At 43.6% G+C, this 18,633-nt stretch overlaps 1 protein-coding gene across 1 annotated transcript in view; it reads left to right on the forward strand.

The window, feature by feature from the left end:
* Window positions 1-18,633, forward strand: part of SCN4A (sodium voltage-gated channel alpha subunit 4) — a 1,232,571-nt gene that overhangs the window by 931,828 nt on the left and 282,110 nt on the right. The window contains exon 17 of the mRNA XM_086923780.1: window positions 11,894-11,944. Within this exon, the coding sequence (XP_086779906.1) occupies window positions 11,894-11,944 (51 nt within the window). The remainder of the gene's footprint in view (window positions 1-11,893; window positions 11,945-18,633) is intronic.

The raw sequence follows: 18,633 nt of genomic DNA on the forward strand, positions 1-18,633 counted from the left end.
TCCACTATCAATGCCTTTTCACACATCAGGCGATGAATGTAAGATAGACATATCAGAATTGGTTGTTCCTATTGGTACTGTAGTTTCGGAAGCACTATAATTTATTTGTGGAGGTTCTCCTGTTCTAGACATAATGCGATGACCTCTAGGTTGTTCTTATTGGAAGATCAAATCTTGTCTGATTTAATGCAGGATTGGAACCTGTAGTATGCATCAAAATCCTTTGTGTCGGTGCCATAGGGATCTGATTAACTTGCCTCACTGTTTGGTCCACAGATGTACTAGCTGAAACATTTATTCCAGTAGGAACAGCTAAAGTATTGGTAATATTTCCCTGCACCCCACGCTTATAAAAGGGTACAGTAGGACTTATAGTAACCGGAACTGTCAAAACGTCTGGAGCATTTAAAGCAATTGGATTTAAAAGTACTATCATTTCTGTGTTCCTCCTATTTTGAGCAAATATTGTATGTAAAATTGAGTTTACAGGTACAGCAGGTGCATTAAGGATTCCATCTGAATGCTTATTAATCAGTTCCCCAGATTGAGATGCACTGTAAGGTGGTGGACAATTTAGCAATAATTCATTAAATAATTCATCTATGTCACTCTCTTTATCATCAGCCTTAACATCAGTCTTGGCTGTCTGTGTATTATTTTTTTCTACTTTCGTTTACCTTTGACCTCTTCTTCTACTGTTATGACAGGGTACCTTCTTGTTCCCTCATCTACTTCAGCTCTCCAAGCTTTCTTTTGTGCATCCCGCCTAGCATCTGCATGAGTCCTTATGGCTCTTTTACATTCCCAGGATAATTCTCTTTCTCTTTCTGGTGGGCTATGTGTTCCCGTTCATTAAGTTGCTTCAAATTAAACAGGTCTTTAAGGCGGCTTCATTTCATACAATGTCCACCTCAAGTTCTCAATAATTCTCATGTTAAAGGTTCCATAATGGGAAAATTGTAATCTAGGTGATCTTATGCCATTGTGCAAGCCAAAGACATGCATGGAGACCCTTATCCACATTCATAATGCGACCTGGAATATCCTTGGGTGGTGTTTCTTCTCCTTCCCTAATGGGTACGGTCCAAAAACCTCTTACCATATTTTGTATAGCTTTTAGAATTTTCATTCTCATTTAAAATTGGTAAAATTGGTCAAAATGATTCTCGTTAGAATCTTTGGAAATTAATTTTACCCACAATCTTCTTAGCCGGTGGTTACAACTAATACCGGTGCAACTCTTTATGATGTAGTCAACCAATACACCAACTGACCAATTCCAGCGTGGCACACTGTGATGTCAATCTCACTCCTTGCAGCAGCTCATCTTCGTTTTCAATTTTCTCAGCGTGTTCTTCCAGGCAAAATATGCAAACCAAATGCAAGCTATTTCATCAACCAATTCTGTCTGTTCCACTAAAGAATTAAAGTTTCGATCACAAAAGAATTAATTTGAACTAGTGCTTCTAAACAACCCTAGCATTCACTTCAAGTCAAATCTCGACCAGCAGGGTCTCACCCGGATTGAAACAGTTATTCCCTGTGCTCTGAGATCAGCTATATTAACCACTTCTCATTATGATATAAAGTAAAGGCCCTATCTAGTGAGAGAGTTTTGAGAGTGTGATTTTGATGCTCCTGTAAGTGATGATGACTTTGAGAATGTTGCGATGATGAGGCTGAGATAAGCGACCAGAGGGTGTCATGGGCAGCGACAGTGAGATTCTGGTGAAGGATGGGAGAGAGCAATGGAGAGTGATAGCGCGTGATTGTGAGGATGTGACTGGTAGCAATGGTGAGGATGTTGGAGTGTGATGGGCAATGATGCATGGATTAAAACACATCAAATGTTATGAGCTTTTAGACATTGGGAATACATTCAAGGTTTGATTATATCTCTCTTTCACACAGTTGTTATTCCACAGTAATTACCAGCTGCGCACTGTATAGAACGGTGCTAAAAACAATACATCCAAGCAGAATCAGCCCCCAATATCTGAAAAGAAGGTTATAATTAATATGATATATATGAGAAATATGTTGGTTTTCAAAGGGCACAGCTCTCCACTTAATGCAGTTTATTAAAGAAAATGAGAACGACATTTACCAAAATCAAAAGAAATTCCAAAATCAAAAGGCAGTGTTTGTCGAATTTAATCATATCTAAAGACAGCATTATAAACTTATGGCCACATGAATTCCCTTCTCATGGCAGATGCTGCCCTCTACTTTCAAGGGCGAAGTAAGAAGCATTGTACAGAGCAGCACAGTTTGAATTCAGGGATCATTTATAGTCACTGTGGGATATGAATGGCAGTAGTAAAGATGACAATAAGACAATAATTAGTAAGATGTGTTTTCCTACTTCCTATAAGAAAAGGGTATACTTAAAAATGCAAGCCACTTGCATTGTTGACCCTCTTTTACGGCAGCTAACATGATGTTTGATTTTCCTTTCCCAGCGCAGCGCAGTTTCCTTTTTATGTGCAGTTCTTGTGCGCATGTTTTAATTCGCACCTCTACCAACTACAGCATTATTTTCTTTAATTGGCTGTATTCCCTTGACATGTTTTGTCTTCTTGTGAAAAGCTACAGGGCAGATCAGGATTTTGAAGTCACACATGGGGATATTTGAGTGATAAAGAAAGGCACATGACACCGTTTGCACACCCACTGGCCCCGTAGTCCTGCCATGCGGCCTAAACTAAACACACTGGGGTTGTTTTGTCCCAGACAGGTCTTCCCGGAGTTCGATTCTCCTTTGGCCATGGCACCTCCCCTGGACACTCAATCTTTCCCGGGTGACCCTCCCCTCTCCACCAAAGGGACTGTTAATTCTAAGTTTACTGTGAGCTACTTGAACACCCGCTCTATGGTTAAGCATCAGCTGGAAATCTTCCAACTTTTGGATTCTGAAAAACCTGACCTGCTGTTTATCACCGAGACATGGCTCAATGAGGAATCCTCCCCGGACATTTTTGTTGCGACCCCGCCAGGCTATTACATTCTCCAAGCTAATAGAGCCTCGGGTAAGCTGGGCGGTGGGGTGGCAGCTATCATCAAGCACCCCATCAGATTGTCCTCATTGGCTGTGGACGGTATTCCCCATGTCAATTGCCTTGTCCTTAAGCTGGAGTACCCAGTGGTACCTCTCATCTGTGTCCTGGTTTACCGGCCCCCTCGGCACATGCCCAATTTTCCGTCCATGTTTGGTGACATGCTCTCTCAGTTGGTCATTAATAATTCTAAAATACTATTCTTAGGGGACTTTAATTATTGGCCCTCCGATGATAGAGATAGTGTGTGCTCTTCGACTTTCTCTGACTTTTTAACGGGCATGAAGTGCTTCCAACATGTCAAATCGGCATCTCATGTGAAAGGCCATATCCTGGATCAGGTATGGACTGTTAATTTAGATATTTCTACTCCTCTTATCCTCCCCTGTCCCTGGTCAGATCATTCTATCATTACTTTTTCTTTTATTGTTATTTCCCATACCAGTCGGACGCTGGAGGGTAATCTCCCAGCCAGGAACTGGAATAGAGCCGACCTTAGTGAATTTGTATCTTTACTCAGAGCCTCTCCTCCTCCCGACTGTGACTCCTTAGACACTCAAGCCTTAAGCCTAAAGCGTTGGCTTGAATCAGCTTGCAACATCGTAGCTCCCCTCAAACAGGTCAGACTAAAACGCCCTCACGACGCACAAAGATGGTTCTCTGAGGAACTCAAAGGCAGGAAGCTTAGACTTAGGCAGGCTGAGCGCTGCTGGCAATGAGATTACGTCTTTGATAAAAAAACCTGGTATTTACGACTCAGCTCAAAGAGTATAAGCTAGCCATTCTGCAAGCTAAAACCTCTTATTTCTCCAAGAAGATTGTAGACTCAGCCTCTAAAGCCAAAGACATCTTCTCCATTGTTGAGGAACTGTCGCACCCAGATAGGGTTACTAATAAACCCCTTCCCTCCCGGGAGCTTTGTGATTCCCTTAACCAGTTTTTTATCGACAAAATCATAAAAATTAAAAACAGTATTTGCTTTTCTGCCATCCCTGACCCTATCGCTCCTGCTGTTACTCCGGTTACTCCCAACCCTCAGCTGATTACTCAGATACCCCCGATCTCAGAGGATGAGTTCCTGGCTCTGCTGAACAAGGTTGCTTCTGGCTCCCCTACTGACTGTTGCCCCCCCCACGTCCTGCGTGAGGCTTTTGCCGCTTGTCCCTCACCTCCTATGACACTCCTGAATAATTCACTTAAAATAGGTCTGGTTCCCAGCTCCTTTAAAGTCGCCGAGGTGATGCCTATCCTTAAAAAGCCCAACGCTGATCCGTCTGTTAAGAGTAATTTCTGCCCCGTCTCCTTACTTCCTTATCTCAGTAAAGTCCTTGAGTCCCATGTCACCAATTCTCTGAGCTCTTTTATCGAGCGGTCGCAGTTCCTCAACTCCCAACAGGCCGGTTTTAGACCCGCCCATTCAACTGAGTCGGTCATTCTCTCAGTGATGGAGGAGCTGCGGAGGGGAGCAGACCTCAACATCAGTCAGGCCTTGGTGCTCCTGGATGTGTCGGCCGCCTTTGACACGGTCGACCATGATATTTTGGTCGGCCGTGTCAGGAAGGCCGGCATGCAGGGATCTGCCCTTAATTGGGTTTGCTCCTTTTTGAGCAATCGTCACCAGGCTGTCCGTCTATCCTAGTTCTCTGCTGAGAAAATTGGGATGATTTAATTATGCGGATGACATTCAGCTGGTCTTTGACATCGACTCATCGAGCCAATCTATTTATAATTTTCAGTCCACCCTGTGTCACATCAGTGACTGGATGGGGGCAAACCACCTCAAACTTAACCCCGATAAGACCGAGTTGGTTCTTATCGGGGGTGCCCGTGGAGGTCTAATTTTTGGCCTACAAGTTTGGGTTTTCCCCCTCTTCCTACTAATTCAGCTAAAAGTCTTGGGGTGATCATCAGTAACGATCTTTCGATAAAGCCCCAGATCAATGCTGTAGTTTCTTCCAGTTTCTTTCATCTACGTAAAATCCGTAAAATTGCCTGTTTCCTCACTACCGACGCCCTTACTTTGACCCTATTGGCTTTGGTCATTTCCAGAATACACTACGCCAATTCCCTTTATGTTGGTATTCCTGTCTATCAACTGAATCGACTACAGTTGGTTGAGAATCAGGCTGCACGGTTAATTTTCCACCAGCCCAGGCACCAGCATGTGCGTTCCTTGTTGAAGACCCTTCACTGGCTCCCTGTAGCGGGACGCTGCTATTTTAAACTAGGCTGCACCATCTTTAAAGCCCTAGCTGGCCTTGGCCCGTTATTCATCTCTTCTTTACTTCACCATTATGCTCCCTCCCACAATCTTCGTTCCTCCCACTTAGCCCTACTTAAGACTCCTGTTTTTAAACGTAAGAAAAACGGAGGGCTCAGATTTTCCTTCCTTGCCCCGTCCTTCTGGAATGCACTCCCCCCAGAATTTAGGCTTGCTGTTTCCTACACCCACTTTAGGTCTCTTCTTAAAACCCATCTGTTCCGTAAAGCACACAACTGAGTTCCCCCCTGATCCGCTGTTATACGCTCCCCCTTGCTCACAGCGCCAAGAAACATTCTGGTGTTAGATGCGCTTTACAAAAGCTTTTACATAACATAACATAACATGACACCACTCTAAGGGCCTCATTTATGAAAAGTGACGCATCGCTGCGCGAAAACAGTGATGCGTCACTTTTCACTGTGCCCTCCTTGCGACACCAATGATGCGTCATATTTACAGTATGACGCATCATGGCGCAAGGAGTTACAGAAACGTCAGTATTTCTGACGTATCTGTATGGCGCAAAACTGACGCATTGCTGGAGTGTGTCACAAAAGTGTCACAAAAGTGACGTAACTCCAGCAATGTGTCCTTTCACATGGGGCAAGCACCATGTGAAAGGGCCTGCGTCAGTCTTACGCAGAAATTGACGCATTTGTGTCCTAGAAGTGGCGCAGTGAAATCTTATAGATTTCACTGCGTCACTTCCATGACCCTTTCTTGTGTCAAAACGCCCCCCATGCATACATTATACCTGGCGCAGGTATAATGTGGCGCAGGGGTTTACAAAGTGACGCATCTACCTAGATGCGTCACTTTGTAAATATGGCGCAACAAGGCGTATTTTTTACACCACTGGTGCGTCAAAAAAAGTGACGCACTGGTGGCGTAAAAGTGACACACTGGCGGCGTAAAAGTGACGCACAGCCTCATAAATGAGGCCCTATGTGTCTTGCAACAACTTGATATATCGTTTTTTTAATGTATAACGTTCATTGCTGCCTAAGGCAATTCAGTTTTCTGGGATTCCCGCTGATCATTGCACATTTTTTTACCAAATGCGAGTCTAGGCAATGTCTTTTCACAACAGCCTTTGTTTAAGTATGTTTAAGTACACATGATCTCATGTGTATGCAAGCAATGGCGGCCATATTGCTTTGGAAAAAAGAAATTAATTAGAATGAAGGATCGGACAGTGCAAGTCACACCTAAGTGGTGTGCAGGTAGGCACACAAGATGCCAGTGCACTGTAGCACAAGTCATGGATGTGGCTTCCTGGTGCAATCTCTTCACATACGTGATATTTTGCATGTATGAGAGATCTGGTGCTAATGGAAGTCATATTGCTTTGGGTATATGGCAGTTAGGCGAAAAGGGGGATAGGGTGCATGAATAGCATTATCAAACCGCAAAACAAGTTGTAGGGTTCATACAACAGCACTTCAGCATTACCTGCCACCCTCTCTGGTGGACATGGACTACCTTGTCAATCACCTCTGTAAAATTTGAAAATGTTTAGTATTTTTTTGGCCAGATCCCAACCTTACAGACAACTGCAACCAGCTAATGGCTGAAGGTGATGACCTATAGTGGCAAAAATCTGAAGAGGGTTTAACCAAAGCACCCGTGCATTTTAATGGCAGGAGTTTTGATGGAACATCAACCTGCCTCCGACAAAACCAAGTAGAAAAGGGAAGATGTGGATATAATTTGAACATGCTGCTTTCACCATGTAGCTATTGGGAGACTATTGTCAAAGCTAAAGACTATCATAGAAGTTATTAAAACTGATTTTAGTGGCTGGGTGTGTTTAGTTGTAGATGTGATTGACCTTGCTTTTATCTCATGGAACATTATTTATAATGTATTAAACAATTGAGCAGTACAGGCGTTGGGCACCAGACTTTTGACAATTCTTGTTTTGTCACAGTTTTTGCAAAACCTTATTGTTTGGGAGGCTGCCACACCCTCATCACTCTAAACAGAAAATATTGGCTAAGGCAAAAATGTTGTTTCAGTCTAAAAAAAACACACATTGCCATAGTACTTCCTGGCGCTGATTGCAATTATTTTGTTTGCTGTTGTTCTCCTTGTGAAATGGCATGACGCTGTAACTCATAGTGAAGTCAGTCAATAGCTGAAGTGGGCTGACACACTGCCCCTTGATGCATGCTGAAATGGGTGGAAGTAAAACGTTAATGACAGAATCACAATGAACAAAGTCTGTCTGAAGCCGTCTATAGGTAACTATGTTATTCCTATAATTTTAGTAAAATCAAAAGGTCTTCGGTAATCCAGAGTGAGAAAATACCAATCGGTCTGGCATTGGCAGCCAGCCTCTTGCCTTAGGGAAAGACGGTGAGAAAGAACGAAAGAAGGAAATCACCTTCATATACAACAACTTCGACTCTCAACCGGATCCCATCATGTCACAACTCAACTTCTCATCACCACCGAAGAGCGAACTCTCACCTCTTCGCATGCCGTCACCACCCTCAAAATTGCTACGATCATGAAGAATACCTTCTGTGGGGCCCAATCTCACCCATCCCACCATGCCTTCACCAAAGGACGTCATACTAATCAGCTAAACACTAACACCCATCCTAAATGCCTTCATCGACTCACATTCCCGGACACCTGGAAACATGCCACCGTCATGCTCCTGCTCAAGAAACCATCCGCTGACCCAGCCATGCTTTCCAACTGCAGGCCCTTCTCCATCCTCCGATATCCGGTAAAGGACTCAGAGAAACTAATTAACCGACGCCTCACCGATCGCTTCAACAAACGCCAGTTCTTTGACACCAGCCACTCTGGATTCAGGCCCAATCACAGTACAGAAACAGCACTCATCGCCACCACAGACGTCATCCGCATGATCCTTGGATGAGGAGGCATGGCAGCACTCAATCTCCTAGACCTCTATGCACCATTTGACATGGTTTCACACCACATTCTCAGACACCTGCGCGAGATTGGCATCTAAGGATCCGCTCTCTGCTGAATCTACTCCTTCTAAACGAATAGAACACAAGCTGTCAGCCAGGCATGTTACTTTTCAAAAGCCCGAAAACCCATTTGCAGAGTGCCTCAAGGCTAATCGCTCAGCCTCACCCTGTTCAACGCGTACATGATCCCTCTGGCCAATGTAGTCTGTGCACCTAACATCAACATCATCTCCTATGATGACAACAAGCAACTAACACCCACCCTCTCATATAAGACCCCCAACACAAAAAAACAAGTTCACCAACTGCATGACCGAAGTTGCTAACTGGATGAATGTCAACTATCTCAAGCTCAACACTGACAAGACAAAAGTAGTGATCTTTGGCAACAACATCTCACCATAGGACTCCAACTGGCGGCTGGCCAAACTCAGACGCACACCCACTGACAGCACCCATGGCAGGAACCTTTTAATAATCATCAATGGCACTTGGGATATGACTGATCAAGTCAACACTCTCACTGCATCCTGCTTCTACACCCTGAAAATGCTGAGGAAGATCTTCAAATGGCTCACAAGTACCACTAGAAAATCTGTCACTTACACCCTAGTCAGAAGCAAATTGGACTATGGGAACACCCTCTATGCCAGCATCATATGCAACTCACTAAAGGAATACAAACTATCCAGAACTCGGCAGCCAGACTAACCCTCAACCTCCCACTCAGAACCCACGTCAAACCACACCTCAGGGAACTCCACTGCAGTGCGATATACAACTGTGTTCATTTCAAACTCCTCAAACACACATTTAAGGCACTACACAACTTAGGCCCCACCTGCCTGAAAAGTCACATCTCCCTCCCCCAACCATTCAGACACCTCTGCTCTGCATGACTCCTACTCCCACACATCCCACTAATAAACAGAACCAGATCAGAAGAACTGGTAGTCTCTTACATCACTCCTACAGCATGGAACGACATCGCCCAGCATAGTAGAGTCTTCTTCTCTCTTCTTCAATTACACAAGAAGCTGAAGAGGCTGGCTTTTCAATATATCCAACCTGCAATAGGCAGGACTAGGTGCATGCACCTGCTCAACGCCAGGAACAAAGCAAAGAAAAAAAGACTGAGAGAACGGACAGAAGGAAGAGAGAAGGAAAGAAAAAAGGAAGAATGAAAGAAAGGAAAGGGAGGAAAGAAGGGAAGAAAAGAAAGAAGGCAGTAATTGACAAAAAGAAAGAAAGAAAGAAAGAAAGAAAAAGAAATAATTTGCCATCAGCGGTCTCTTCGCTCTGCATCTGGGCTCTGCTCTTCCTCACCCAGGGCAACAATAAGTGGTAATCAATAAAGTCCACTGGCAGAAGAACTAAGTCGGGGGACTGTCTAAGCAGGTACTGCAAGACCATGGTACGCTTGATTTTGTCACCAAGGTCATTGACGTTCTACGTCAGGACTTTCAGAACTGGTCCAGATTGTAATACCATATCTTAACTGGGGTAAAGTGCACCCTACCCTCCCACCCTCACCATCCTCTCCTTCCCCCTGCCTCTCTGTGTCAGAATGTCATGTATGTCATAAGTTAGTGTCACTAGAGCTGGATCAAAAAGAACATAAAATATGCATAGCTTAGAACTACATAAACAAATCCCCATTAGTAATACCCCCCACCTTGCTACCCTGCACCTTAGGTTTAAAACTACGCACATCCCCAAATTTGCAGAGTGCCTGTCTCCCAACTATCCCCATCACAGTGCATTGGGAATGGGAGTGCTGCGGGGCGTTGAGGAGGGCGGGCGAGGGCCAGGGTTGGCGGGGTAGTGGAGTCGGACATACGACATCCACGAGTAATGTAAGTGAATAAATAAATAAAACTATTTACCTTGAGCTCGCTGCATCGCCGAGTTGGCGATGCAGCGAGCGCAAGGTAAATAGTTTTATTTATTTACTTACTTTACTCGTGGGCGTCGTATGTCCAACTCCACTACCCGACCACCCTGCCCCTCACCCGTCTCACTGCCCCGCAGCACTCCACTGCGAGCCGCCACTGGCACTGGGGTCGGGAAGCACTGCCATATCTAAACAGATAGCGGCCCCCACCCTCTTTACATATGTGGTGACAAATGTATGTCAATTTCTGTATTGTAGAGAAAGTCCCATCACTTACGTGCACTTCAAATGGAGAGAAGACCTGAGTTCGATCTCTAGTCCATTACGCCCTGGGTGCATCCTAAGCCCTGTGTCTGATATTGTCCTTCTCCGCCGTTGTACAATCTTCAAGCAGAGTTTGATGACCCCCCCCCCCCCATCATGCTCACTTAGGCGGGCTCGGAGGGTGAACCTCCAGGGAGGTTCTTTCACCTGAACCGTCTTCGTGCACCTTGTGGGGAGAGCCCACTCATCGATCCTTGCGTCACCGCCACTCACGCTCCTGTTGTCGCTTTTGCTTTGCTACCCATCTGCCTTCAAGCCAATCCCACACCTCCTCCAGCGCTGTAAAGTACCACAACATGCCATTATCCAACACCCGGAGTTTGTCCGGAAATAACATCATGTACTTGAGATTTTCAGCACGCTGTGCTCTCTTGACCTCATTGAAGGTACGCCGTTGGTGCTGCCCCAGGAGGGTAAAGTCTGGAAAGAACTGGATTGTTGCATTTTCATATGGCAAGTCTCCCCAAGAGCGAGCAGCCTGCAATATGGCATCTCATCGCAGTAGTAAAGGACCCTGGCAATATTGATTCGATAAAGCGCCAAGATACTCCGTGGAGTGGCCGTGCGCTATAGAAGTATATAAATAACATAACATAACATAACATTCTGGGGGGCACCAGGCTTTGGCTGCGGTATCAGTGCTCTATGTGCCCTTTCATTGGAAAAAGAGTTTGAGAGGCGTTTGGGTTTCAGAGTGGGCAACTTTACGCTGCGCCATACTCTTTTCCAGCCTTGGTTGTTGCATAAAATCAATATCTCTGCCAATTAAAAAAGGTCCACTATAAGCAGAGTTATTTCCTGAAGTCTTTCAACACACTCTGATCATCAATATTAGACTCAGAACCATTGTAACAGTAAATTTCTAATGGTAGAGAGCATCCCTTTTATGGTCTGCTGATTATGTCTATTACATGTTATTAGAGACACATTCAGGCCTATACTTTCCAAACTAGAATAGTAATTACTTCTGTTTTATTAGCAGAATGTATTAACATGATTTGATTGCCTCAGTTTGCCTGCAAGACTCACTAGTCTCTATTACCAACAATACATTTTTATAATGAACATTGCAGTGCGTGATTAATTCGTATTTGAATCTTGGAATGTTACAGTGGTTAGGTATATTGCAGTCCTCTCTTGAGCCACTATACTTTCAAGGCATGTCAACTGCAAAACTCCAATGGACCCGAAAGGAGATAAAATAATTTTTGCTTATAAATATGAAATTATTCAGAGTTTTTGCTCAGAATGTTTGATGTTGAAGGTAATACGTGTATTAAAACTTTGCATACTGCACATTAGAGTGGATGTTTGACTGTCATATCATTGAATTTGTTTAATGTCATATCTTCTGAAAGATGAATATATTAACTGCACATAACTTACAAAATCTGTATTTTTGTAGGATACTGTAAAAGGAATGAATGCCACATGCACGCAGCCAGCCCAAGCCAAGGTAATTAGACCACCATCAATGATATGCATGTGTAGTGAAGGAGTCAGATTTCAAGAACCTTAACAGCCACAACTATGTCCCATGCCTGCCTTGGGCTCAGATCCATTCTACCTGTGCAGGATGTGGGGTCCTAGGGTTCGGGTGAATACTGGCAGATCTTATCCCCTTGCGCCTGTCATAGGGAGGTATATGGGGAAAAGGTCATTCACTCTCTTGAAGTGTTTATTCTTGAATCTCTGATCTCCACGTGTCTTAAATGTAAATGCCAACTTCTGACATCTTCTCTATGCAATATTCAGTTTTTATGTTTGGATCCATAGTGAGGCATGTGTGTCATTAAAGATACTTGACCTGAATTGAATTGTAACCTAAAAACATTCAGCTTTGTGGAGGAAGTGGATGGCTATACAACATTAAAAAACGAAAAACAAAGAGTGGAGGGATAAATGAATTATATTTATGATCTATTCACTGACTGAAGGTTACCAGCTATCCTTTAGAAGTAGCCAAGATGGCCCTAAGTTCCATCGGCTGACAAGGAACGGCATTGAGAGGCATTGCTGTTTATGAACAGTATAGGTTTCATAACGTTTCACCCTGTACAGAGTTTTTAATTATAAATGCTAGAATAATATTTAAGCCCATATCTCAATTTCAGGACTAGGACGTTTCTAATCCCATTGGTGTGACTTATATTAACTGCACTAGATTTCCTATACTTAAAGACCTATTCTGAATGTTGCTCTACCTGAACATTGTGGTGTGCAAATAGAGTGCCATAGAGTAACTGCGTACAGTACGCTTGAACGGCTCAAATACGCTACCCCTGTGGAGGGAAGTATACAAAGGAATTCTTGGCTCTCCAGATTGGCTGTGAAATACCAGTGGCGCTTGTCAGCAAGCACTGACAACCTCACGGCCGAGAGCAGAGACTCACTTCACTAGGCACAATGCATAAACAGGGAAACAATGGAGCATATTCACAAGCCCCTATCGCCACCACAACGTCGGCGATAGGGGCCTCGTCTTATTCACAAGGCAGCGTTTAGCAACTTAAAGTAGCTTAACGCTGCCTTGTCGACTTAACGTGGCCTAACGCTGCCTTGTGAATAGAAAGGGTAGAGAGGCCTTCAAGGGATATAATTCATAGGAGAGATAAGTTGTTCGATATGCTTATGGGATAAAGTTAAATACCCAATGTATCAATCAAATAATTCAATACACACAAACAGTTTGGAAAACACATAAAAACATGTAAACGTATAAACAACAAAGCACAAGGGTGTATCAAAAAAAGAATTTTATCAAAGATTTCATTAAGTCAGCAGTAAATCAAAAAAGCAGGTAAGGAGATGCTGATATGAATAGCATAGTGGCAAATAATCAATAATGCAGCAAAACCTAGAAAAGACATCTATCTCAAAACAAAAAGTGAGTCAAACACTGTAGAGATAAGATGTAGGTCGACGTTTCGGTCTCTCTACAACACAATTATCGAGACCATCTTCAGGACTGTTGTCATTAAAACACTGCTGTAAGCTGTGCTGTAATCTAGATTGAGTGAGATACCACAATGTTGGTCTCAAGGTAAAATTGGGCGTAGGACACCGAACAGATGCTAGAGGAACAAAATCGTCCCACAGATGAACGCGGCTCAAATATGCTGATAGTTCGGTTCTGGATGGCAGATGGCTCAGAAAATGAAGTCTCTATGACATGGAAGTTATGGACCAAGGATCCTTTTTAGCATTTAAAATCTGTGTCCATCGAGATTTAATCTTGTGAGCAGACGCAGTTATCCAAATGTGATTACTGGGCGATTTACAGTATCGTTACGTGGTTTTCTGGAATATGAAAAACGAGTCAAAATCAATTCGACTGGAGACACGGGGAAAGCCGAGTAAGTGTGAATAGGCCCCCTTTCACACTGTGTTTAGCGTGAAAGGGGTGTGCAGTGGGTGTTGTGGTGGGCGTTCCACCGCAATACCCATTGATATTTATGCTGCCCCCTATTCACAAGGGCAGCGTAGATCGGAGCTGATGCCAAACTTAAGACCAGGAAAACCCTGGTGTTAAGTTGGCAATAGCATTTCTCCTCGTTTTTGCATTTTTCATGTGTGCTGTCTTGTGCAGCACACATGGAAAATGCAAAATGCCATGGTTTGTTTATGTACAGGAAGGTGTTCCTTCCTGTACATAAACAAAGCTTTTTTTTTAAAAAAAAATGCAGTTTTGTAACTTACATGTGTGCTGCATGAAGTAGCACATATGTAAGTTACAAACCGGCATTTTAGGTTTGTTTATGTGCAGGAAGGGACACCTTCGTTTACATAAACAAACCTCCCTGCTTGCAGACACCCTTGCACTCTGATATATATAGAGAGATAGAGACATGTACATGGATATATATATATATATATATAGATAGGTAGATAGAAAGGGAGTGCGGGAGAAAAAGGAAGTGAAATAGGACAGTACACAACCTTGCTCCTTGTATTTTATGTTGTTATGCTGAAAAGTGAATAAGGTGCATAGAGAACATCATAATGTACCTAATAGTACTTCAAAGGCTTTTCTCTTTATTTAAGCAGTCATGACTTTAAGATCGCTTTTTCCAATAAATCTATATTTGATTTGCCTTTTCTTCTATAAAATCCATTCTTCCAGGGTCTGAAGTTGCCTTTTCTATTGTTTTAGTGTGGGACTTCCAAGCAGGTAAATGGTAATTTCCCACAGACTCATCATGCCAACCTACCAGTTCGACAAATATTTCAATAAATCATTGTTCTCCAACACAACATAATTTTCTAGATATGATATGTATTTAGCAGTAATAAGAATATAGGATACTGTTCTATGTACCGCATATCTCATAGGAGATGCTCATGCTGAGAATATAATTGTCCCTCAAACTCTCCCCCTACAATGCACCTTGTTGGTCCTGTTCCCTGTCCCTCTTTTTCAGTGGAGGTACATTGTGGAGTTCATCGGCAGGTATCAGACCCACATTCTGCCAGTCTCACCCATGGAAGTACGCCCCTACTGTATGCATCGTTTTCGAACTGACAATTCCAGTGGCGGGTTCTTGATAGGAGCAGAGGGATCACGCGCCTCCCAATTTTGAGTTCATTTTGTGATTTCTTAAGCAACGCCATCCTTCGTCGTGCTTCATGATGCCCTCTATGACGCCTGCTGTGAATGAGGGTCAAGCAATGTAGACATTTTTAAATGGCACATGAGGTTGTGCGCAGGGGTTATGGGGCTAGTTTATTTCAGCCCTGACCCTGCGTGGTCTTAGACACTGTTGGGCCACACCCCCATATGACGAAGGCATGGGACACTGATTGAATGCATGCTTGGTGGTTCAGGTTTAGGCTTAAGCCCACTGCTGCCCGAAGCTGCATGTCAGTCAGCCAGAGGCCCTTTACTCATCACAGCGTGAAGTGGGATCAGCACGTTCCACTGTTCCCTACCAGTGCCATGTTTAGGAAGGGCAGGCTTCCCATGAGGAGAGCACCACTGGGATTAATTCTAAACTGACTATTGAATTGACTGCATCATTTAACAGCAGCGGCTGGAGTTGCCTTAATATGCACAAAGAATGTTGGCCAGGCCTGTGCTGAATGAGCGAAACAGCTGCTGAGGCTGGTGGCTGGAGAGGATGGAGCCACAATGTGCAGCCTCCCAGGATTGGTCAGCGTGCACTGTCTGCCCTATGTGTCTCTGACTAGTGCCCCCTAGTCAGGACTGGGTTCCCCCACCATGGTTCAGTCCTGAAAAGCTGAAAGGACCGACTGTGAATCGCATCAACTGAAAAGGCGAGAGTGAAACACAACCTTGTATCTCAATAATTTACCAAACACCAAAGCAAGTTATAAAGTCTTTGGTGTACAGTCCCTGCAGATGTGAGGAAGGCAGCCATAGAGAAAATGCTTGTGGCCAAACACATCCGGCTGAACAATGACTTATTAGGAAATGTGAAGGACTATCCAAGCAAACTAAGTTTGTATGTGAAATAATGCAATAATCCAATGAAAACTAAATAGTTTGGTGCTTTTATAAGAAAAAAATAGAGCACTCGGCACAACCAATTTTCCAAGGTCTATCTATGCGTGATGTTCTGCTCCAGTCCTGTTTTTTTTCTTTCAATTGTGGGACTTGTAATCTTATTTATGCCCTTATGAAACCAGGACTAAAAGTCCCGGAATTTAAAGATCAAAACAGGACTGGAGTAGCACCTAACACATGGACCCTGGGAAACATGGCTGTTATGAGCACACTGCAAAAGAAACATTTGCAGTTCGTCCAAGATGCTAAGAAAGGGCTGTGGCAGCAAGACAGGGAAAAAAACAGAAACAGCCAGAGAAAAATAGGGAGAGCCAAATTAAGTCTGAGAAAGACAAGATATAGAGAGGAAGCGGTCTAGAGAGAAAAGTTAAGAACAAGAGAAACAGTAATTGAGAGAGTGGTGAGAGGCATGGAACAAGAGAGAAAGATGGACCAATGGATAAAATGGGATAGACAGAAGTCAAAGTCAGAGAGATGCATGCAGGCACAGCAGAGATAGAGGCATAGAGTGATCAAAAGACAGACTTAAGGACAGGAAAAGGCAGCGAAAGATAGACACTGGGCAAGAAACACCAAGAGAAAACAGATACAGAGATATAGGGTGAGAAAAATGCAAGGGTAGAGCTTTAAAAATAAAGGAGGTTACAAAGAAAAGACAGGAAGAGACATAGAAATCTGTCAAAAGAGAAAAGACAAAGAGGTTCTATGGAGACACCCAAAAAAAGACATGGAGGAAGAGACACCAACATCACTCTGAACTGAGCCTACATTTAAATGTATTTCCTTTCTATCTACCAATCTATATATATATATCCATGTACATGTCTCTAGCTCTCTCTCTATATATATATCTACCTAACTCTATCTATATTTGTCTTTGTCTACATCTATTTAGCCCTATATGTATCTGCCTGTGTATAAATATATATGTACCTCCCTGCCCATATCTACCTGTCAGCCTATCTCCATCTCTTATCTATCTCTACACGTCACTCACTGTAGCTCTCTGTCGCAATCTGTATCCCTTGATGCAACTCTATCCATATGTGTCTCCCGTTCTTGGTGTATGTGCCTATTTTGCCTCCTTGACTTCTTTATAAATCTAAATCAGTTCCCATCATAAACTTTCCCGACATATGCGAGGACCCTAGTGCTTCCTGGGCAGTATCTTACCATGTATCTGCTTTGACACAGTAGTGTATTCTGAGCACAGTTTGACTCCACAGCAGCAGGGACGTGTTTTTATTTTACTTTCAAGTTGGACTGTGTATTCTCATAATAAATTGCATAAGCTGTCAGCTGCAGTCCAATTAACTAACATAGGTGGCTAAGCTTGTCTCCACTGTTCTTAAGTCAATGTGTCACTGCAGGCAGGCTTGGTTTTCAATATTCAATCTGTATTTTAACACCCAACAGAGCCGCACCCTGGCATATAATATAGAAGAAAGAGCAATTTTTAACTGGCAGACCAGAAATGCACCATAATAGACAACATGCTATGAACATAGACATCATTCCCTTCTGTGTGATAAGCCTCATAACAATAGCTAATCTTCAAAACCCTCACTAGACAATTCCTGCCTGTTCACAGATGAACAGCAAAGCAGTGACTAGTTTCTTCTGCGTTCACTACTTGAACTAGTTCTGCGTTCAGACCGCCACTAGGAGGCGCTAGTGCTGCGTCAGGTTGCTGTATCAGGGCACAGCACTCTCTAATCCAAAATGCATGTTCACAGTCGGGATAATACTCTCCGCAGCTGAAATAAACCAGCGTTAGGTAAGCTAGACTTCTTTAGAAAATGTAGGAACGTTGTAAAATGAAAGGCATAAAGGTAGTAGTAATTAGTGCGGAACTAAGCCTAGATGCAGGCCGTGGATTTCTAAATAAAGTTAGATGTTATTTTGATCCGTGGCGGGAAACTTGGCGTTGATTTAGCGTGACAGGAAAGATACGGATGACGAAAACTCGCATCCATCCATCGCATTAGTAGATAAAGTCGTTAAAGGCAGGGTTCGATACACGGCCGCTTACTTTCACCTGCTACAATCATGCTGGCCAGTCCTTCGGGAGTAGTATATTCATCAGGCGCGCAACGCCCATTGGGCTGAAAGGGCTTCAGTGCCCCCCTCCTCCTCCAGGTTGTGTGTGGCTGCCCGGGCGGAGACAGCTTCCCGGGCACATACACAGCCGCACCCGAGTGCTTCACAGCTCTTTTAACGACCATTCACCTGTTAACGAGGCTTTGGTTTTTTTCACCCCTTCTTAGAGACCCTGCATCTCCACTCTGCACATCCTGGAAGAGTCAGACCCCCCCCCCCCCTTCCCTCCCCCCTTCCCCCGGAATTAGCTCTATTTTTGCCTCTGATATTATTTATCATGTCATTCGGCGTATTTGTCTGTGAGCCCACTGTGGCATCAAACTGCGTTTCATTATTTTTCACCGTCCCTAATCTGAAAAATTGCCCCAAAAGTGAAAGAGTTTTGATAGTACAAACTGAAAAATGTGAATACAACTTTATGAACCAACAACAATACCCTACAGTAACAGCTGTGTGGTAAGCAACAGCATCATTTGAACTTTTTATGGAATACTTATGAATGCAGAGTGCATAAAAATGAA

This window comes from Lissotriton vulgaris, chromosome 5 (genome assembly GCF_964263255.1).
Source record: "Lissotriton vulgaris chromosome 5, aLisVul1.2, whole genome shotgun sequence".
Lineage (NCBI taxonomy): Eukaryota > Metazoa > Chordata > Amphibia > Caudata > Salamandridae > Lissotriton > Lissotriton vulgaris.